The sequence below is a fragment of the Diadema antillarum genome, unplaced genomic scaffold (genome assembly GCF_040938485.1).
Source record: "Diadema antillarum isolate AM-2024a unplaced genomic scaffold, OU_Dant_1.0 seq00001648_RagTag, whole genome shotgun sequence".
NCBI classification, from domain to species: Eukaryota; Metazoa; Echinodermata; class Echinoidea; order Diadematoida; family Diadematidae; genus Diadema; species Diadema antillarum.
In genome coordinates, this window is record NW_027272349.1 from 99216 (window position 1) to 123310 (window position 24095).

At 37.5% G+C, this 24095-nt stretch overlaps 1 protein-coding gene across 1 annotated transcript; it reads right to left on the reverse strand.

Moving 5' to 3' along the window:
- LOC139711329 (deoxyribonuclease-1-like) lies at window positions 1-22531 on the reverse strand. The gene is made up of 8 exons (XM_071623226.1): window positions 22388-22531; window positions 21572-21660; window positions 20502-20585; window positions 19448-19548; window positions 2919-3031; window positions 2196-2353; window positions 1425-1515; window positions 1-48 (listed from the first exon to the last, which is right to left on the reverse strand). Exons 1-8 carry the CDS (start codon window positions 22529-22531, stop codon window positions 1-3), a joined length of 828 nt encoding a protein of 275 aa, XP_071479327.1.
- Between the last annotated feature and the right edge of the window lie 1564 nt (window positions 22532-24095).

Below are 24095 nucleotides of genomic sequence, written 5' to 3' on the forward strand. Positions count from 1 at the left end.
TTAATCTAGGTTCAATTCCACTGGATAGTGGTCGCTTACATCCTTTGCCTGTAATAAAAAAGAAAAGAAAATATGGGTCACAGAGACAAATCATAATGACAAACAAAATACGGATTAAGGACAACTAAGCGTGTTGATTAGCGAAAGTGCCCATTTCTCTGTCTCTGACAGCTAGTTAGCCGGGTGTGATTCACTTACTACACGTCATGCCTCCTTGAATGAGGTATACCATTCTCCTATGAAAAATGAGCAAGATGCGCTTCGTCTTGCTAAATGAAAAGTGGCTGTTACATGTGAAGAAGTATAGAGACTTCGCCTCGGACTCAAGGTACCAAAAAAAAGTTTTCAATCAAGAAAGATAATGTACATCGATTTTATCCCTAACGCTACACACTGCGTCTGCAAGATGTATGACTTTACAAGTTTGAACTCACAATAATTTCAATTATTCATTATTTTCAATTTCGTCTTTAGTTCATTGATATTGATATGAACGTAATAATGTGATATGTAATGTGTGTCATATGCAACAAGAACAACACCATAAGAAAACATACCTTACTTGCCATAACTTTTTAATCGACAGAAAAAGCCTTGTCATTTTAGACGTAGCGCCATAAAAAATACTAAACTTGATATAACTCAGTGAAAGAGAGGGTGGTTGAAACGTATTTTCGCCCCTGCGTATTCTTTACGAAACTGGACAATAAAAGAAGGGGTCAGACTGCGGAGTTATATGTTTTCGCTAACCTTAGTAAAATATGTACAGAGCCAATGATTCCTTTCTACAGATCACAACCAGTTCGGTTTGCTGTAAGAGAACTGCTTATATAGCTCAAAACAATAAGCCAATTCGGGGTTCCACTTTGAGCATGAGCAGAAAAAGGTATCAGCAGATCATGGCGGTATTCAAATTCACTGAGATAAGCATATTATGTGATGTAATGATAATTCAAGTGATCCTTCTCTTTCAAGTGGTGCTTGCCAGCACATCCACCTGACAATATCAATAGAAAGAGATTATTATTACATTCAATGCAAAATAATGAAATGGATGCTTTCCAAATGCCAATGGAAGGATCATTCTGGTCACCTGGTCTGCGCAAGTTTATCCTTTGTTTCAACATGACTGATGAATTCCATAAATCGTTAGGTTGGGCAAGCTTATGCCTTCTGTCGCTTGAAACTAGTGGAGTTCCTAATCAACTGAGAAAGAAGAAAGGCCACTTGTACTCATGTGCCCATGAGCTAACCCCGAACTGGCTTATTGAGCAGACATGAAGAAAAGAAAATTCAAACATCTAAGCTTCCAAGATTAAATGTTCCCAAATTGAATGCAGGAGAACAGGAGAGAATGACAAGCAACAGCCGATTAGAGTAGTGGACACTCATTCGTGTTATCAGTCAAAGGACAAAGAACTCACCGCGTAGTAGTCAAGATTATAGAAGTCGTCGAACTTGAAGACGGCGGGTTGGGAATAGGAGTTACAAAGTTGGGTTCCCGCTAACACGAACCTGGTGCATGAACAACAACAACAAAAAATGATAGTAATAACTTTCGATATACACGGGGACAAAGGCAGGCGTGCTAGAAATTCAATCGATCAAGACGAACAAATTCAAATGGGGGGAGGGAGATAGAGATAGAAAGGAAGTGCAGAAGAACAGCTAGCAAAGTAATCACTAACAGCAATGAAATAAACATATCAGTTCATTAAGAATTAATGACCGGTTACTGCAAACTGTGTCATGTGATATAAGTCGGCGCACTGCTTGTTAATGAGAATAAAAGATAGATTGATAAAGAGAGGCAGAGAGAGAGAGAGAGAGAAAGAGAGAGAGAGAGAGAATCTCTGTTATAGTTACGACTGAACGAGTTAGTATATGTCACCCTGCGTGAAATGTAATACTGCGAGAGTGAATCAGTGTTTATTCTACAGATATATGTCCACGCGGTTATACAAATCGGCTCCTATTGAACACCCCCCCCAAAAAAAAAAAAAATAAATAAATAAAAAAATAAATAAATAAATGAAAAAAAAAACACCAATAAACCCCCACAAAAAAATAAAAATAAAAACACCCCGAAATGCATAATAAAATGTAAAGCAAGAATAAAGATACATATTACATAACGTGCCTTAACGTCAAAAGGCAGCATGTACATGGAAGACAAGAAAGAGTGCACAACTGACCTGTCATACGCACAGTCGGTGTTCCCAGAGACTGTGGTATCAGCGTCGTCCGGTATAACCCACTCAAAGCGACTCTCGCTTCGCAATCGGATGTTTGTCCAGTCTTCGTCTCTGACGTAATCGCAATCAGCGTTCAGGTCTCCCATAATGACAACATCCTGAAAAAAAAAAGTCAAACGAACACAAACAAAGCAAATGACACAAGGTTGATATGAAGTTCAGTTACCTTTTCCCATCCCTAGTTATAGAATTTGGTGATATAAGCCTTCTTTCAGTCGTCCTGTGAATTTTAACAGTCTGTAACACAAACCGGCCAGTCATGAGGGTAACGTTATGGGTGAAATGATTTAGTCCTACTTACAGGGTCGGGCGAGTGAGCCTTTAATCACAAAAATACAAAACCAGATACTTTTAGTTGTCAACAGGTGAGAACTCAATATTCGGAACCTGAAGTTATATTGGAGACTATTTTCAGCGTATAAGGTCTATTATAGAACACCCCTTGTTCTCTTGTGTACACAATGTTCCCAGACACAAACAAAGTGTTCCAAGGGTGACAACATTACCTTAAGAATTTTAGCGAAAAATAAATAGATGAGAAATGATATTTAGTAGAATATTGACAATGGCGAGTAAAAAAAGTAAGGAAAGCCAAGTTCCATTGAAAAGGAGTGAAACACGAATCGCACGAAATCATAGGAATACATAGATTCAGAATCTTACGTTTATACCCCACTGACTGACAGTGTAGTCGTACACGTCAGTGGTTAAGTCGATTTCAGCCACGGCGTCATCTGGTTTTGCGTGCAGAGCCATCGCTGCGAACTGTCCAACGGCTGGGAAAGACACAAATTTAACATGATAGGGTGAAAGTCAGCAAGCATGAAATAAGTGAAAGTGAGCGAAAATGACAGGTGTAGATTTCACTAAAAACTTAAAAAGCCAACAGCTTGCATATACGTTTGTTATAGATTGAACATCAAATTGATATGTGAAAAACTGTTTCCCCAGCAGACCTTGTGCTCGACTGGCACTTACTAACCAAAGAAGGCGGGTAATATTTGTTGTTGTTATTTTGTATTGTTCTACGTTTTTTTATTGTTTTTTTATTATAGTCATATTTATGTATTGAATAAGACGCACAATACGTCTGGTATAGGTGTCTGTTATAAAATGCTTATCATTGCTTGCAGTATACATGGACTTTTATATACTGGCGATAACAACCGTGTGCAAAAAGTTGTTGAGAAACTGGTGTGTATCTGTCACCAAAACCATGGTTGTTTACATTACAGCGTACATTAATATGTCATTTCAAATGAAATTAAAACGAGACATGAAAACTCGTCACATTGAGGACGAGTTAGGTGATACGCTTGTGGTCATCAGATGACAGTCATCTGTGATCGACAAAGAAAAGAATGTGATATAGGCACCTTGAAGTTATATTGAGCGTGCATGCGAAACCGTTTCTGTAACCACTCGGCCACGGGTCATCCACGGAAATGGTAAGACAGAAAAACAACAACAATGTATAGATATAACGGGGGGAAAGTCAATGCCCACTCAACTAACGCGGCCGTGTGAACATCTATTGCATTGCTAGACGGAAAAGCGGCCTTGTAACGACTGAGGTCGCTATACCATTTCTGGCAACTTGGGAAAAATACGTCCCGCAGACATAAAACCTATAATCGGCTGGTTTTGATACCTTGCCTTTAATCACAATTTTCAGTGTAATGACGTCATCAAATTACAAAACAATGACATGGTCTTGAAAGAAAATTGTTCAAAGTACAACACCTCAGTCGTCGTCATTACATACTATGATCGGTTTGACAAAGTCAACCTGCAAAATTTTGCTGCAGTCGAAGCAATGTGGTCTCCAACACACAAAAAAGAGGGATATGGCGTGTGTGTGTGTCTGTGTGTGTGTATAGGTGCGTTTATATACGAACGTGATTTCTACATGGACGAATATGTAATACAAAATTGAAGAAAAAAAAACAGTAAAGTAGCTAAGTATTTTGTTTCGTGATCTTGTGAGGTTCGAACCCGCAACCTCACGTCTCTGAGACGTCGCCTTTAACCACTCGGCGACACGTCTCGACGGGAAAATATGGGGAACGTTATGGACTTGAAAGACAGTTGTTCAATATATAACACATTCATCATACGTTGTCAGTTTGCTATTGACATGACGATCTATCACATGAATATGAGGGAGGCATTAGTACCTGTATGAAATTATTATAGGCATGGTTATCAAATTGCCCTAAAATATCCTTATAATTGCCTTATTTTTACACACAGTTACGCTATCCCTTTAAACTCGTCACAGTTTAATTAGAATCATTAACATCATACATTAGTACCATATTCAGTTCCATAGCTGATCACGTTTGCTAATCAATTAAGAGTAATTGTCTAGAATGTGTCATATGGCCAACCTGTATACACACGTATATACACACACACAATGCTAAATGTATGTATCAAACATCTGTAATACAGCTTTGAACTAACTATAGGAATTATCGCTGCACTTATCATCCATACTTTTTATCACTATCTGAAACTCCACAAAAACCACTAATTGACAAATAATCATCAATACAGAAGACTGAATACCTTTTTTACAATGTATAGCTTGTTACATGTATAAATCAGCACAAAGTAACCACGACTACATTGTGTTACTGAATTGATATGAACAAATTTCATTTTGTTACAGTATACTGTATCAGTTTGAAAAGCCCAACCTGCAAAACTATAATTTTGCAGCAGACGAAGTAATGCAGTCTCCAACGCAAAACAAAGGTATACTGTGTGAGTGTGTGCGTATAGGTGTGTTTACATGCAAACGTGATTTCTACATGGACGAAGGTGTAGTACTCCATTGAAGAAAAAAAGTTTAAAAAAAATTATTATTTTCTTTCGTGCTCTTGTGAGGATCGAACCCGTACGTGTGCAACCTCACGTTTCTAAGACGACGCCTCTAACCACTCGGCCATACGTCTCGACGAGAAAATTAGAGGAACGTAAGCTTATGTACGTGAAAGATGAATCACGAATCGTTTGGTCCGCATTCCATTCTCATTTTCAGTTTTAAATTGCAAAATTGTCAACCTCATGAGGAGATTTCAAAGAATAAAATGCATGATTACTGCAGCTTATTGTCACATCTACAACATAAATAAGTTTCAGAGGAAATGAAGCAAAATCAGCTGAGATAAAGGTGCTTAAACGTTGTCAAGTCAATGCATGGTTTCTAAAAAAATCACCTCCCATAGACAATACACGTAAACTTGTCCGATTTTGCGTCTTTACCTTTAAACACAATTTAAAGCATGATGACGTCATCAAATTTCAAAACCATGACATGGACTTGAAAGGCAAATGTTCAAAGTACAACATATCTGAATTTGGGATAATATTGAGCTTAAACAACAGAGATACGAGCAAATGAATGTCAGAAACAGTACCTCAAAAAAATTAATTCCACTTTTTTGATTTCAGATGACGATATGATGACGTCATAATGTAATTATGGAAATAATGATACTTGAAACGTCAAGTCCAATTTATATGCTTTTGTAATATGCAATAAAAACATAGGGTCACCTGACGTTTTAAAGAGCTATGGCGAAATAAACAAAGACATGTTTTTTCACTATATTTGCACATAGACGCGCAGGCGAAATTTGAACTTTGACGCAAGTGCATTGCTTTGTTATTTGTAGGAATCGATTAGAAATCAATGGATATTGTTGCTCAAAGTATCAGGAATCCAAATCTGTCAAAAAAAGTGTATTTTCATGTTGCTGACGCGCTGTGCGCGCGAAAATGCGCGGACGGACGCGCACGCGCAAAATTGTTTGAAACGCATAAAATTGTCTGAAACTTCGAGATTTCCCATTGGAAAGTTGTTTTGAGCCTTTTAAAATTTTGACGCGCGCTTACGCGCACTTAATGATGTCCTAGGTAATTAGCATCAAAAGAAGTAAGATAGAACGTGACCTGAACTTTATGTCCACAAAAAATGATACAGAAATGACCTTTAGTTATGAAGTTATGATCGATCATGTAACATGGTCCAAAAATCACAAAATGGCGCCTAGACGACGTCATAGATATGTTACTGTCATGAAAACCTTATTGTGGCTAGATATTGTCATGAGACATGTTCCCTGAAAATGTCATGTTATTCCGTAATGTCATTCTTGAGATATTGATGACACAAAATTGTCCAGAAAGAAAGAAGAACGAGATATGAAACTCGTCACGCTGACGAGTTAGGTGATACGCTTGGGGTCATCAGATGTCGGTCATCTGTGATCGACAAAGAAAAGAATGTGATATAGGCACCTTGAAGTTATATTGAACGTGCATGCAAAACCGTTTCTCTAACCACTCGGCCACGGGACATCCACGGAAATGGTAAGGCAAAAAAGAAATGTATAGATATTACAGGGGGAAAAAGTTAATGCCCACTCAACAATCGTGGCCGCGTGAACATGTATTGCATTGCTAGACGGAAATGCGGCCTTGTAACGACTGATGTCGCTATGCCATTTCTGGGAACTTGGGAAAAATACGCGCCGTAGACATAAAACCTATAATCGGCTGGTTTTCATACCTTGCCTTTAATCACAATATTCAGTGTGATGACGTCATCAAAGTACAAAACAATGACATGGTCTTGAAAGACAATTGTTCAAAGTACAACATCTCCGTCGTCGTCATTACATACTATGATCGGTTTGACAAAGTCAACCTGCAAAATTTGCAGCAGTCGAAGCAACGTGGTCTCCAACACAAAAAAGAGGGATATGGCGTGTGTGTGTGTCTGTGTGTGTGTGTAGGTGCGTTTATATACGAACGTGATTTCTACATGGACGAACATGTAATACAAAATTGAAGAAAAAAAAGTAAAATAGCTAAGTATTTTCTTTCGTGATCTTGTGGGGTTCGAACCCGCAACCTCACGTCTCTGAGACGTCGCCTTTAACCACTCGGCCATACGTCTCGGCGAGAAAATATGAGGAACGTAAACTTATGTATGTGAAAGCTGAATCGGGAATCGTTTTGTCCACATTCCATTCTCATTTTCAGTTTTAAACTGCAAAATTGTCAACCTGATGATGAGATTTCAAAAAATAAAATGAATGATTACTGAAGGTTATTGTCTCAGCTACAACATACTTAAGTTTCAGAGGAAATGAAGCAAAATCAGCTGAGATAAAGGTGCTTAAACGTTGTCAAGTCAATGCATGGTTTTAAAAAAAATCACCTCCCATAGACATAACACGTAAACTTGTCCGGTTTTGCATCTTTACCTTTAATCACAATTTAAGGTATGATGACGTCATCAAATTTCAAAACCATGACTTGGACTTGAAAGGCAAATGTTCAAAGTACAACATATCTGAATTTGGGATAATATTGAGCTTAAACAACAGAGATACGAGCAAATGAATGTCAGAAAGAGTACCTCAAAAAAATTAATTCCACTTTTTTGATTTCAGATGATGATATGATGACGTCATAATGTATTTAGGGAAATATTGATACTTGAAACGTTATTTTCAATTCATATGCTTTTGTAATATGCGATAAAAACATAGGGTCACCTGACGTTTTAAAGAGCTATGGCGACATAAACAAAGACATGTTTTTCGCTATATTTCCACATAGACGCGCACACGAAATTTCAACTTTGACGCCAGCGCATTCCTTTGTTATAGGTCGAAATTGATCGAAAATCAATGGATATTGTTACTTAATGTATCAGGAATCCAAATCTGTCAAAAAATGTGCATTTTCATGTTGCTTACGCGCACTGCGCGCGGGAATGCGCGGACGGACGCGAACGCGCGGAACGCTTAAAATTGTCTGAAACTTCGAGATTTCCCATTGGGAAGTCGTTTTAAGCATTTAAAAACTTTGACGCGCGCTAATGCGCGCGTAATGATGTCCTAGGTAATTAGCATTAAAAAGTAAGATAGAGCGTGACCTGAACTTTATGTCCAACGAAAATGATACAGAAATGACCTTTAGTTATGAAGTTATGATCGATCATGTAACATGGTCCGAAAATCACAAAATGGCGCCTAGATGACGTCATAGATATGTTACTGTCATGAAAACCTTATTGTGGCTAGATATTGTCATGAGACATGTTGACTGAAAATGTCATGTTATTCCGTCATGTCAATGTTGAGATATTCACGACACAAAATGTGCCAGAAAGAAAGAAGACGAGACATGAAAACTCGTCACATTGAGGACGAGTTAGGTGATACGCTTGTGGTCATCAGATGACAGTCATCTGTGATCGACAAAGAAAAGAATGTGATATAGGCACCTTGAAGTTATATTGAGCGTGCATGCGAAACCGTTTCTGTAACCACTCGGCCACGGGTCATCCACGGAAATGGTAAGACAAAAAAACAACAATGTATTGATATAACGGGGGGAAAGTCAATGCCCACTCAACTAACGTGGCCGTGTGAACATCTATTGCATTGCTAGACGGAAAAGCGGCCTTGTAACGACTGAGGTCGCTATGCCATTTCTGGCAACTTGGGAAAAATACGTCCCGCAGACATAAAACCTATAATCGGCTGGTTTTGATACCTTGCCTTTAATCACAATTTTCAGTGTAATGACGTCATCAAATTACAAAACAATGACATGGTCTTGAAAGAAAATTGTTCAAAGTACAACACCTCAGTCGTCGTCATTACATACTATGATCGGTTTGACAAAGTCAACCTGCAAAATTTTGCTGCAGTCGAAGCAATGTGGTCTCCAACACACAAAAAAGAGGGATATGGCGTGTGTGTGTGTCTGTGTGTGTGTATAGGTGCGTTTATATACGAATGTGATTTCTACATGGACGAATATGTAATACAAAATTGAAGAAAAAAAACAGTAAAGTAGCTAAGTATTTTGTTTCGTGATCTTGTGGGGTTCGAACCCGCAACCTCAAGTCTCTGAGACGTCGCCTTTAACCACTCGGCGACACGTCTCGACGGGAAAATATGGGGAACGTTATGGACTTGATAGACAGTTGTTCAGTATATAACACATTCATCGTACGTTGTCAGTTTGCTATTGACATGACGATCTACCACATGAATATGAGGCAGGCATTAGTACCTGTATGAAATTATTATAGGCATGGTTATCAAATTGCCCTAAAATATCCTTATAATTGCCTTATTTTTACACACAGTTACGCTATCCCTTTAAACTCGTCACAGTTTAATTAGAATCATTAACATCATACATTAGTACCATATTCAGTTCCATAGCTGATCACGTTTGCTAATCAATTAAGAGTAATTGTCTAGAATGTGTCATATGGCCAACCTGTATACACACGTATATACACACACACAATGCTAAATGTATGTATCAAACATCTGTAATACAGCTTTGAACTAACTATAGGAATTATCGCTGCACTTATCATCCATACTTTTTATCACTATCTGAAACTCCACAAAAACCACTAATTGACAAATAATCATCAATACAGAAGACTGAATACCTTTTTTACAATGTATAGCTTGTTACATGTATAAATCAGCACAAAGTAACCACGACTACATTGTGTTACTGAATTGATATGAACAAATTTCATTTTGTTACAGTATACTATATCAGTTTGAAAAGCCCAACCTGCAAAACTATAATTTTGCAGCAGTTGAAGTAATGCAGTCTCCAACGCAAAACAAAGGTATACTGTGTGAGTGTGTGCGTATAGGTGTGTTTACTTGCAAACGTGATTTCTACATGGACGAAGGTGTAGTACTCCATTGAAGAAAAAAAGTTTAAAAAAAATTATTATTTTCTTTCGTGCTCTTGTGAGGATCGAACCCGTACGTGTGCAACCTCACGTTTCTAAGACGACGCCTCTAACCACTCGGCCATACGTCTCGACGAGAAAATTAGAGGAACGTAAGCTTATGTACGTGAAAGATGAATCAGGAATCGTTTGGTCCGCATTCCATTCTCATTTTCAGTTTTAAATTGCAAAATTGTCAACCTCATGAGGAGATTTCAAAGAATAAAATGCATGATTACTGCAGCTTATTGTCACAGCTACAACATAAATAAGTTTCAGAGGAAATGAAGCAAAATCAGCTGAGATAAAGGTGCTTAAACGTTGTCAAGTCAATGCATGGTTTCTAAAAAAATCACCTCCCATAGACATAACACGTAAACTTGTCCGATTTTGCGTCTTTACCTTTAAACACAATTTAAAGCATGATGACGTCATCAAATTTCAAAACCATGACATGGACTTGAAAGGCAAATGTTCAAAGTACAACATATCTGAATTTGGGATAATATTGAGCTTAAACAACAGAGATACGAGCAAATGAATGTCAGAAACAGTACCTCAAAAAAATTAATTCCACTTTTTTGATTTCAGATGACGATATGATGACGTCATAATGTAATTATGGAAATAATGATACTTGAAACGTCATGTCCAATTTATATGCTTTTGTAATATGCAATAAAAACATAGGGTCACCTGACGTTTTAAAGAGCTATGGCGAAATAAACAAAGACATGTTTTTTCACTATATTTGCACATAGACGCGCACGCGAAATTTGAACTTTGACGCAAGTGCATTGCTTTGTTATTTGTAGGAATCGATTAGAAATCAATGGATATTGTTGCTCAAAGTATCAGGAATCCAAATCTGTCAAAAAAAGTGTATTTTCATGTTGCTGACGCGCTGTGCGCGCGAAAATGCGCGGACGGACGCGCACGCGCAAAATTGTTTGAAACGCATAAAATTGTCTGAAACTTCGAGATTTCCCATTGGAAAGTTGTTTTGAGCCTTTTAAAATTTTGACGCGCGCTTACGCGCACTTAATGATGTCCTAGGTAATTAGCATCAAAAGAAGTAAGATAGAACGTGACCTGAACTTTATGTCCACAAAAAATGATACAGAAATGACCTTTAGTTATGAAGTTATGATCGATCATGTAACATGGTCCAAAAATCACAAAATGGCGCCTAGACGACGTCATAGATATGTTACTGTCATGAAAACCTTATTGTGGCTAGATATTGTCATGAGACATGTTCCCTGAAAATGTCATGTTATTCCGTAATGTCATTCTTGAGATATTGATGACACAAAATTGTCCAGAAAGAAAGAAGAATAAAAAGAAACGAGACATGAAAACTCGTCACATTGAGGACGAGTTAGGTGATACGCTTGTGGTCATCAGATGACAGTCATCTGTGATCGACAAAGAAAAGAATGTGATATAGGCACCTTGAAGTTATATTGAGCGTGCATGCGAAACCGTTTCTGTAACCACTCGGCCACGGGTCATCCACGGAAATGGTAAGACAGAAAAACAACAACAATGTATAGATATAACGGGGGGAAAGTCAATGCCCACTCAACTAACGCGGCCGTGTGAACATCTATTGCATTGCTAGACGGAAAAGCGGCCTTGTAACGACTGAGGTCGCTATACCATTTCTGGCAACTTGGGAAAAATACGTCCCGCAGACATAAAACCTATAATCGGCTGGTTTTGATACCTTGCCTTTAATCACAATTTTCAGTGTAATGACGTCATCAAATTACAAAACAATGACATGGTCTTGAAAGAAAATTGTTCAAAGTACAACACCTCAGTCGTCGTCATTACATACTATGATCGGTTTGACAAAGTCAACCTGCAAAATTTTGCTGCAGTCGAAGCAATGTGGTCTCCAACACACAAAAAAGAGGGATATGGCGTGTGTGTGTGTCTGTGTGTGTGTATAGGTGCGTTTATATACGAACGTGATTTCTACATGGACGAATATGTAATACAAAATTGAAGAAAAAAAAACAGTAAAGTAGCTAAGTATTTTGTTTCGTGATCTTGTGAGGTTCGAACCCGCAACCTCACGTCTCTGAGACGTCGCCTTTAACCACTCGGCGACACGTCTCGACGGGAAAATATGGGGAACGTTATGGACTTGAAAGACAGTTGTTCAATATATAACACGTTCATCATACGTTGTCAGTTTGCTATTGACATGACGATCTATCACATGAATATGAGGGAGGCATTAGTACCTGTATGAAATTATTATAGGCATGGTTATCAAATTGCCCTAAAATATCCTTATAATTGCCTTATTTTTACACACAGTTACGCTATCCCTTTAAACTCGTCACAGTTTAATTAGAATCATTAACATCATACATTAGTACCATATTCAGTTCCATAGCTGATCACGTTTGCTAATCAATTAAGAGTAATTGTCTAGAATGTGTCATATGGCCAACCTGTATACACACGTATATACACACACACAATGCTAAATGTATGTATCAAACATCTGTAACACAGCTTTGAACTAACTATAGGAATTATCGCTGCACTTATCATCCATACTTTTTATCACTATCTGAAACTCCACAAAAACCACTAATTGACAAATAATCATCAATACAGAAGACTGAATACCTTTTTTACAATGTATAGCTTGTTACATGTATAAATCAGCACAAAGTAACCACGACTACATTGTGTTACTGAATTGATATGAACAAATTTCATTTTGTTACAGTATACTGTATCAGTTTGAAAAGCCCAACCTGCAAAACTATAATTTTGCAGCAGACGAAGTAATGCAGTCTCCAACGCAAAACAAAGGTATACTGTGTGAGTGTGTGCGTATAGGTGTGTTTACATGCAAACGTGATTTCTACATGGACGAAGGTGTAGTACTCCATTGAAGAAAAAAAGTTAAAAAAAAAATTATTATTTTCTTTCGTGCTCTTGTGAGGATCGAACCCGTACGTGTGCAACCTCACGTTTCTAAGACGACGCCTCTAACCACTCGGCCATACGTCTCGACGAGAAAATTAGAGGAACGTAAGCTTATGTACGTGAAAGATGAATCACGAATCGTTTGGTCCGCATTCCATTCTCATTTTCAGTTTTAAATTGCAAAATTGTCAACCTCATGAGGAGATTTCAAAGAATAAAATGCATGATTACTGCAGCTTATTGTCACATCTACAACATAAATAAGTTTCAGAGGAAATGAAGCAAAATCAGCTGAGATAAAGGTGCTTAAACGTTGTCAAGTCAATGCATGGTTTCTAAAAAAATCACCTCCCATAGACAATACACGTAAACTTGTCCGATTTTGCGTCTTTACCTTTAAACACAATTTAAAGCATGATGACGTCATCAAATTTCAAAACCATGACATGGACTTGAAAGGCAAATGTTCAAAGTACAACATATCTGAATTTGGGATAATATTGAGCTTAAACAACAGAGATACGAGCAAATGAATGTCAGAAACAGTACCTCAAAAAAATTAATTCCACTTTTTTGATTTCAGATGACGATATGATGACGTCATAATGTAATTATGGAAATAATGATACTTGAAACGTCAAGTCCAATTTATATGCTTTTGTAATATGCAATAAAAACATAGGGTCACCTGACGTTTTAAAGAGCTATGGCGAAATAAACAAAGACATGTTTTTTCACTATATTTGCACATAGACGCGCAGGCGAAATTTGAACTTTGACGCAAGTGCATTGCTTTGTTATTTGTAGGAATCGATTAGAAATCAATGGATATTGTTGCTCAAAGTATCAGGAATCCAAATCTGTCAAAAAAAGTGTATTTTCATGTTGCTGACGCGCTGTGCGCGCGAAAATGCGCGGACGGACGCGCACGCGCAAAATTGTTTGAAACGCATAAAATTGTCTGAAACTTCGAGATTTCCCATTGGAAAGTTGTTTTGAGCCTTTTAAAATTTTGACGCGCGCTTACGCGCACTTAATGATGTCCTAGGTAATTAGCATCAAAAGAAGTAAGATAGAACGTGACCTGAACTTTATGTCCACAAAAAATGATACAGAAATGACCTTTAGTTATGAAGTTATGATCGATCATGTAACATGGTCCAAAAATCACAAAATGGCGCCTAGACGACGTCATAGATATGTTACTGTCATGAAAACCTTATTGTGGCTAGATATTGTCATGAGACATGTTCCCTGAAAATGTCATGTTATTCCGTAATGTCATTCTTGAGATATTGATGACACAAAATTGTCCAGAAAGAAAGAAGAATAAAAAGAAACGAGATATGAAACTCGTCACGCTGACGAGTTAGGTGATACGCTTGGGGTCATCAGGTGTCGGTCATCTGTGATCGACAAAGAAAAGAATGTGATAAAGGCACCTTGAAGTTATATTGAGCGTGCATGCAAAACCGTTTCTCTAACCAATCGGCCACGGGACATCCACGGAAATGGTAAGGCAAAAAAGAAATGTATCGATATTACAGGGGGAAGAAGTCAATGCCCACTCAACAATCGTGGCCGCGTGAACATGTATTGCATTGCTAGACGGAAATGTGGCCTTGTAACGACTGATGTCGCTATGCCATTTCTGGCAACTTGGGAAAAATACGCGCCGTAGACATAAAGCCTATAATCGGCTGGTTTTGATACCTTGCCTTTAATCACAATTTTCAGTGTGATAACGTCATCAAAGTACAAAACAATGACATGGTCTTGAAAGACAAATGTTCAAAGTACAACACCTCAGTCGTCGTCATTACATACTATGATCGGTTTGACAAAGTCAACCTGCAAAATGTTGCTGCAGTCGAAGCAATGTGGTCTCCAACACACAAAAAAGAGGGATATGGCGTGTGTGTGTGTGTCTGTGTGTGTGTATAGGTGCGTTTATATACGAACGTGATTTCTACATGGACGAATATGTAATACAAAATTGAAGAAAAAAAGTAAAATAGCTAAGTATTTTGTTTCGTGATCTCGTGGGGTTCGAACCCGCAACCTCACGTCTCTGAGACGTCGCCTTTAACCACTCGGCCATACGTCTCGGCGAGAAAATATGAGGAACGTAAACTTATGTATGTGAAAGCTGAATCGGGAATCGTTTTGTCCACATTCCATTCTCATTTTCAGTTTTAAACTGCAAAATTGTCAACCTGATGATGAGATTTCAAAAAATAAAATGCATGATTACTGAAGCTTATTGTCTCAGCTACAACATACTTAAGTTTCAGAGGAAATGAAGCAAAATCAGCTGAGATAAAGGTGCTTAAACGTTGTCAAGTCAATGCATGGTTTTAAAAAAAATCACCTCCCATAGACATAACACGTAAACTTGTCCGATTTTGCATCTTTACCTTTAATCACAATTTAAGGTATGATGACGTCATCAAATTTCAAAACCATGACTTGGACTTAAAAGGCAAATGTTCAAAGTACAACATATCTGAATTTGGGATAATATTGAGCTTAAACAACAGAGATATGAGCAAATGAATGTCAGAAACAGTACCTCAAAAAAATTAATTCCACTTTTTTGATTTCAGATGATGATATGATGACGTCATAATGTATTTAGGGAAATATTGATACTTGAAACGTTATTTTCAATTCATATGCTTTTGTAATATGCAATAAAAACATAGGGTCACCTGACGTTTTAAAGAGCTATGGCAAAATAAACAAAGACATGTTTTTCGCTATATTTCCACATAGACGCGAACACGAAATTTCAACTTTGACGCCAGCGCATTCCTTTGTTATAGGTCAAAATTGATCGGAAATCAATGGATATTGTTACTTAATGTATCAGGAATCCAAATCTGTCAAAAAATGTGCATTTTCAGTTTGCTTACGCGCACTACGCGCGAAAATGTGCGGACGGACGCGAACGCGCGAAACGCTTAAAATTGTCTGAAACTTCGAGATTTCCCATTGGTAAGTTGTTTTGAGCCTTTTAAAAGTTTGACGCGCGCGTACGCGCGCGTAATAATGTCTTAGGTAATTAGCATTAAAATGTATGATAGAGCGTGACCTGAACTTAATGTCCGCCGAAAATGATACAGACATGACCTTTAGATATGAAGTTATGATCGATCATGTAACATGGTCCGAAAATCACAAAATGGCGCCTAGATGACGTCATAGATATGTTACTGTCATGAAAACCTTATTGTGGCTAGATTTTGTCATGAGACATGTTCCCTGAAAATGTCATGTTATTCCGTAATGTCATTCTTGAGATATTGATGACACAAAATTGTCCAGAAAGAAAGAAGAATAAAAAGAAACGAGACATGAAAACTCGTCACATTGAGGACGAGTTAGGTGATACGCTTGTGGTCATCAGATGACAGTCATCTGTGATCGACAAAGAAAAGAATGTGATATAGGCACCTTGAAGTTATATTGAGCGTGCATGCGAAACCGTTTCTGTAACCACTCGGCCACGGGTCATCCACGGAAATGGTAAGACAGAAAAACAACAACAATGTATAGATATAACGGGGGGAAAGTCAATGCCCACTCAACTAACGCGGCCGTGTGAACATCTATTGCATTGCTAGACGGAAAAGCGGCCTTGTAACGACTGAGGTCGCTATACCATTTCTGGCAACTTGGGAAAAATACGTCCCGCAGACATAAAACCTATAATCGGCTGGTTTTGATACCTTGCCTTTAATCACAATTTTCAGTGTAATGACGTCATCAAATTACAAAACAATGACATGGTCTTGAAAGAAAATTGTTCAAAGTACAACACCTCCGTCGTCGTCATTACATACTATGATCGGTTTGACAAAGTCAGCCTGCAGAATTTTGCAGCAGTCGAAGCAATGTGGTCTCCAACACAAAAAAAAGAGGGATATGGTGTGTGTCTGTGTGTCTGTGTGTGTGTATAGGTGCGTTTATATACGAACGTGATTTCTACATGGACGAATATGTAATACAAAATTGAAGAAAAAAAGTAAAATAGCTAAGTATTTTGTTTCGTGATCTTGTGGGGTTCGAACCCGCAACTTCACGTCTCTGAGACGTCGCCTTTAACCACTCGGCCATACGTCTCGGCGAGAAAATATGAGGAACGTAAACTTATGTATGTGAAAGATGAATCGGGAATCGTTATGTCCACATTCCATTCTCATTTTCAGTTTTAAACTGCAAAATTGTCAACCTGATGATGAGATTTCAAAAAATAAAATGCATGATTACTGAAGCTTATTGTCTCAGCTACAACATACTTAAGTTTCAGAGGAAATGAAGCAAAATCAGCTGAGATAAAGGTGCTTAAACGTTGTCAAGTCAATGCATGGTTTAAAAAAAATCACCTCCCATAGACATAACACGTAAACTTGTCCGATTTTGCATCTTTACCTTTAATCACAATTTAAGGTATTATGACGTCATCAAATTTCAAAACCATGACTTGGACTTAAAAGGCAAATGTTCAAAGTACAACATATCTGAATTTGGGATGATATTGAGCTTAAACAACAGAGATACGAGCAAATGAATGTCAGAAACAGTACCTCAAAAAATTAATTCCACTTTTTTGATTTCAGATGATGATATGATGACGTCATAATGTATTTACTGAAATATTGATACTTGAAACGTTATTTTCAATTCATATGCTTTTGTAATATGCAATAAAAACATAGGGTCACCTGACGTTTTAAAGAGCTATGGCGAAATAAACAAAGACATGTTTTTCGCTATATTTCCATATAGACGCGCACACGAAATTTCAACTTTGACGCCAGCGCATTCCTTTGTTATAGGTCGAAATTGATCGGAAATCAATGGATATTAATACTTAATGTATCAGGAATCCAAATCTGTCAAAAAATGTGCATTTTCATGTTGCTTACGCGCACTGCGCGCGGAAATGCGCGGACGGACGCGAACGCGCGGAACGCTTAAAATTGTCTGAAACTTCGAGATTTCCCATTGGGAAGTCGTTTTAAGCATTTAAAAACTTTGACGCGCGCTAATGCGCGCGTAATGATGTCCTAGGTAATTAGCATTAAAATGTAATATAGAACGTGACCTGAACTTTACGTCCAACGAAAATGATACAGAAATGACCTTTAGTTATGAAGTTATGATCGATCATGTAACATGGTCCGAAAATCACAAAATGGCGCCTAGATGACGTCATAGATATGTTACTGTCATGAAAACCTTATTGTGACTAGATATTGTCATGAGACATGTTGACTGAAAATGTCATGTTATTCCGTCATGTCAATGTTGAGATATTCACGACACAAAATGTGCCAGAAAGAAAGAAGAATAAAAAGAAAGAAAGGAAGATTTTGACAAACACAATAGGTGATACGCTAAAAGCGTATCACCTAATAAAGAGAGATTTTGACAATCACAATAGGTGATACGCTGATAGCGTATCACCTAATAAAAAGAAATAAAGAGAGATTTTGACAATCACAATAGGTGATACGCTGATAGCGTATCACCTAATAATCATGTGTATACGATATGCTGTATGCAAAAGAGACGGGTGCGGAAGGCATTGCGCACTCTAGAATTGTGCATGGTGAGTTTCATGTGTGTCATGAAAAAGCATTTTGTCACACTGGCGTCTCACAGGTGTGTCAATAAACAATGAACTCATATCTGTTTCTATTGTTACTGATAGTCATATCTACTCTATTATTCTTGCAGTAGTTACTATTATCATTATATTAGTAGAGCACCAAAGTGATCGGTAAGAACATCGTGTTTTCATATTTATTAATACAATCATGGTTATTCTATGAATTATCATCTAATCACTGTTACTCTGTTTCATTAATTTTTATTGGATTGTCTTTGTTGCTATTGCAGTGGTACAATCACCAATTTAAAATCATCTTGATATCAGTTGTGTATAGCGGGTGTTGGAAGAGAAACAATGATAAAACGGTATCAACCACGTTACTGGATTATGGATGTATAGTCGCTTGCGAGGATGCTATTCTTCGCCTTGGTGTTGTTAGAACCGTTCATTATTTCTTTTTAACGAACGAGAGCTGGAAAACGATTTTGTTTGTCTACATCCGAGTTACGATTATTCGCCTCCTATTTAATTATGGTTTGCAATCGGTATAGTAAGGTATGCAAAACGTCAATGGCAAACAAGCTGTACGGATGTTAAAGATCAGTTTATTTGTGTATTTAATTTCGCTTTACGTATACTTGTTGCTACTAAATGCCATTTCATATTAAGAATAAAGAGCTTGGGACAGAGCTAGAAATGTTGATCAAGTTCGCAGGTGCTCATGGCAATATATTGGGGTGTGATAGTTGGGTGGAAAATAATACAGCTTGCCTATGTAGTCAGTTGATTAAAACAGAATGAAAAAACATGAAACGTGCTTACCTGTAGAAGGCGCATCAAACAACACCACGAATGGTTCCCGCTCAAACTTATCCCCGTCGTCAGGGTACTCGAACGAGTCTACGACAGTCATATTGTCTGTTCTGCGAGAGCAACAGAGAAAGTGATAATGTTCTAAAGTTCTAATGTTTTACCATCAGCACAAATATCGCAAATATCTTTGTGACATAATGATGATGTTTTCTGGTATGTTTAAATCTAATGATTAGTCACAACACACGAAACAGTAAAAAATATAATTTTATTTAAAGTAGATAAGATGTATAATACTCACACTCAGACATACTGGACACTCATTATGGAATTCTTTACCAGATACAGTTACAAGTTCTCCAACTACAAATAATTCTTAAGGAGAATCTTAAAAGATATTTCCTATGGTTAAAGTTGCTATTGTGGAATACACGATGATTATAGATAATTGTGTGATTTTTGTTTTCTAGGGGTATATATGACTTATCACCATTACTTAATTTTATAACGAAAATGTATTTTTTGTGTCTGTTTTTGTAATGTTTTGATCATAAAGTAATATTATTTCCTCTTATTCTCTTTGTTGGGGACTACCCCGACAAGACCCTGGTCTTTTGCAGTTTCCATGTTTCATTTGTAGTTATCATTATAGTTATGTTATGTATTGCATGTTTATGTACTCGTTCCCTGTCCTTAGTTTGTTATTGTACAAATTATATGTTTTTTTTAATGAAACAGAATAAATTTCAAGTTCACGTTCAAGTACAAGCTATCAATACACATTATTCATGGCATCTACCCGCATTTCCATAATGAGTATTTCAATCTCAAGAGAAGGGGGGGGGGGATGGTACCAAACTGTTGATGGGCCTTTCAGATGTATTCTTCAGGAAGACATGTCCTAGTCGTTTGAAATTATACTTTTCCATCAATGTTCATTGCTGTGTTTATACTTTGCGCATACGATGAATTAAACCGGTAATGGAATCATTATTAATTAACAATGTGCCTATGGTCATAAAAGAGTTGATTTTCTTGCAAAGTAAAGGACTACGGTACTTACTTGAAGAAAAATGCATATTGCTCCTTGTATGAGCTTCGACCGGCTCGTGTGGACATCCTTATGTCATATTGCTGGGATGAAACACTGTGTATTGAGCAATGTTGATGGGATATTAAGCAACAGTTTTTAAGTTATGCACATCAATCAAAGAGCATGGTTAAAAGTATTACAAAGCAATGTCCATAGGACCATTTCTGAGATCACATGTTGGTGGATAATTTCTATTTACAGTCTAGGACTGACAGACACATCCTATGGCATAATTTGTTTATGAATTCAGAAAACCTCAATACATATCACTTCAGGCCTGTGAAGTTGCATTGAACACAAAGCACGGCAAATGTCATGCATGAAGAAGACCGAACTTATCACGGCCACTGAGTAAACTGATGTCTGTAATCATTCATGTTTTGTTACTTCGATCATGGAAGGTATTCTTTAAATAATTTCATAAAGTCAGTCTGTAAGAGAGTGACTAATTATAGATTAGTGTATAAAACCTAACCCTATATGATTTCCTGAAGATAATCAGTTTTTGATATGTGCAAAGAACAAAAGGTTCATTCAATTAATATTCCTTAATACTGGGTCTATGTATTCTTGAATTACAGGAAACAAAGATAAATAAGTGAAAAGAACAATACGAGGTATTTGCTACAGACAGATGTCTTGGAAGGCGGTAAAGTGACATGCATACCATCACAAGTCATTGTTAGGGCCGGTGTTTAGATGAAATAAATAAAGATAAAAAACAAGGATGTATGTTTGAGTCCAAGACCTTTCCAAAATATACCAAAAGCTTTGATCCAATATAAATAATTAATAGTTACTTGAAAAGATAGCAAGCTTGCTGGTGACGCGGAATCATAAACGATAACAATAAAAAAGACTCGTTTTCATAAAAAATTCTTCAATTTGTTCACTATGCATGATTCCAGCAATAACAGTCTTATCGTGTACTGAAGAGCACCGACTTTACAGCGTTACTAGAAATGCTTGTAAGAGGAGCAACAAGGATTACATCAAGAACAACAACAACAACAAACAGGTTTGATGACATTATATTCTACCTGTTAACCTCGTCCAGCAGTTCATAGATAGCCACTTGGGAACTATCTCTTATCTCTTGGATGAGAATCATGTCGTATTTGAGGATTATCTGCATCATATGAAAGCACGAGAAAGGGTGGCAAAGAAATGGCAGATCAAATGATTGTAAAGAACTCGAGAATGTGACGTAGACTGCTGTGTTGAAAATGTCACAATGGATCAGCCCCATACAGGAAGTACCAGGGGAAAAAAATCTTCGACATTCGTCTACGAGAAACATAAATCTTTCCTCCTATATCGTCTATGTCAAATTAAAACAGTGATATCGCTTATTTAAAGATCCCACTTCATTCATTCATCACAAAGAGGAGGGTGCCAACCCGGTGAAGGGTCCCCCTACCCACCCTCACAAGAAAACGGGCGAATGATGCCGACCCCTCGTGGTTCACCCCAGGTGACTTGTAATAGTCAGCAAAAGGTATCAACCGGGCACACTCTGTGCCATACGCTTGAATGAATGAATGCTTATTTAGGACTTATGTAATTTATGTCATGTAGCGGAAGCCTCACTGTTTTTTACCCATACTGAGCCCTACTTCACAAGAGAAGACGTCTTATGATAATGCTTCACGTTTTTGCGATACGAAAGTAGTTGAAGGTGTTTAGACTTAAACGTGAAATCTAATTTTGAGAAAAATACGTTACAAAACCGTGAAAAGAATCGTTTACTACGAGATTTACAAAAAACAAAAAACTCTTCAGGGCCTTTGCAGTGGTTCCAACTAAATGGAGCATGAACAGATACATTTTTACGAAAGTAGCTGAAGGTGACATACGTCCGTCAGAATAGTGACCACTTCAGGTTTGTCCATTTTAGCCTTTCCCATGGTCTGGACGTTGAAGGCAGAAATCTTCAAGGAAGATGCCGGAGACCAGCACACCGTCCCCAGGAGGGCCATTAATAGAAGGATCCTGGCCATTTTCATAGAAAATGTTGGTCTCTGAAGCAGTCAAGACTGGAACAAGAAGCCTCACAGTAGGTCCGATTCCGGCAGGAGAAAGATTTCTTTTCTGACCCAGCATAAGCCAGCGATGGCAGATATAGATGCGCTTTTCCGAATGTTCATACTAATCTTTGGAAACATATGGCGTTTTCTCATTGGTAAAGGTATGTCATATTGACACTAGGCTGTTGTGGCTGAACCCCGTGCAGATCGTTCCGCAAACACGTGTGCGACCATAAACTGTCCACACCAACTGTGTCTCATATCGTACTCCTCTCAAACAATGATAAACCACCGGTAACGAAGTTGAAACTTCATCTTTTTTTCTTTGTTATTCATGAAATGTAACTTTATATTCATAAAGTTAGATTGTAAAGGGCCTTTATGTAAAACAGCATTCACCTGCTAATCTGTTACCCTGCCAAAATGTATTGAAAACAATAGATTTGTGAATTAAAAAAATAGCTTTCCAAAGATGTTTGTGTCTAGTCATGAAATATCCAATCTGTTGGCTATTGTTGCTGTTTATCGTTTAGATCGCTGTGTATACTCACAGTTTCCTGTGGTCGGATTTCCTCCTAAACGTCCTATGTATGATAAACCTCTCTCTCTCTCTATCTATCTCTCTCCTTCTCTCTCTCTCTCTCCCGTACTTATTATATATATATATATATATATATATATATATATATATATATATATATATATATATATATATATACAGTATGAGTATACAATCCCATGTACATAATGCACACACATAATCCTGTTTATTTTCATTTTTATTCATTTAGTGAGTCCTTCACACTATATGCGGCATGATAGTGCAATTCCATACCAAATTAAAGTTATACAAGGAGTAAAAGCAGACATTGTGGACAGTCCATTGGAACACTTGCGAGACAATAACATAGGTACGTCTACTAGTTTAGGAAGTATATATACACTTAATATAGTTGTGACTTATATCAGCGAAGTTTGAAAACATAAGTTATTTTAAATTCCACTAATTTTTAGATGTCATTATAATCAAAACCTGTACCAGTATTGTTCGTCTGACAGAGCTTTATTTGTTCTCAACGTGATCATGGTGTGAAATATGATTTCTCGGCCACGACTGATCAGGTGGTTACGTTCAACTTCAGAATAATCTCCCTCCTTTGCTCCTAGGGATTCATGGTCATCCCACGAGCTCTTTGCACCCATGCACGACTCATACGGCCGATCTATAAAAAAAAAAAATCCATGAGTCATACAACCCACGAGCGTATGAACTAGACATCAAGTGAAATTGGCCTACGAGCTAGACACGAGGCAATTAAGGCCCACGAACTCGACATTGGGCAAAAAAAAAAAAAATCCACGAGCATGTCATTACGTATATTATGCCTCGTGGTGTACTGCCAAGCTCGTGGGTCTTTTTTGGTTAGTGTTGAGCTCGTTGGCCTTTTTTTGCCTAGTATAGTATCGAGCACATGGACATTTTAGCTTAATATCCAACTCGTAGACCGTATAGCTCAATATCCAACTCGTAGACCGT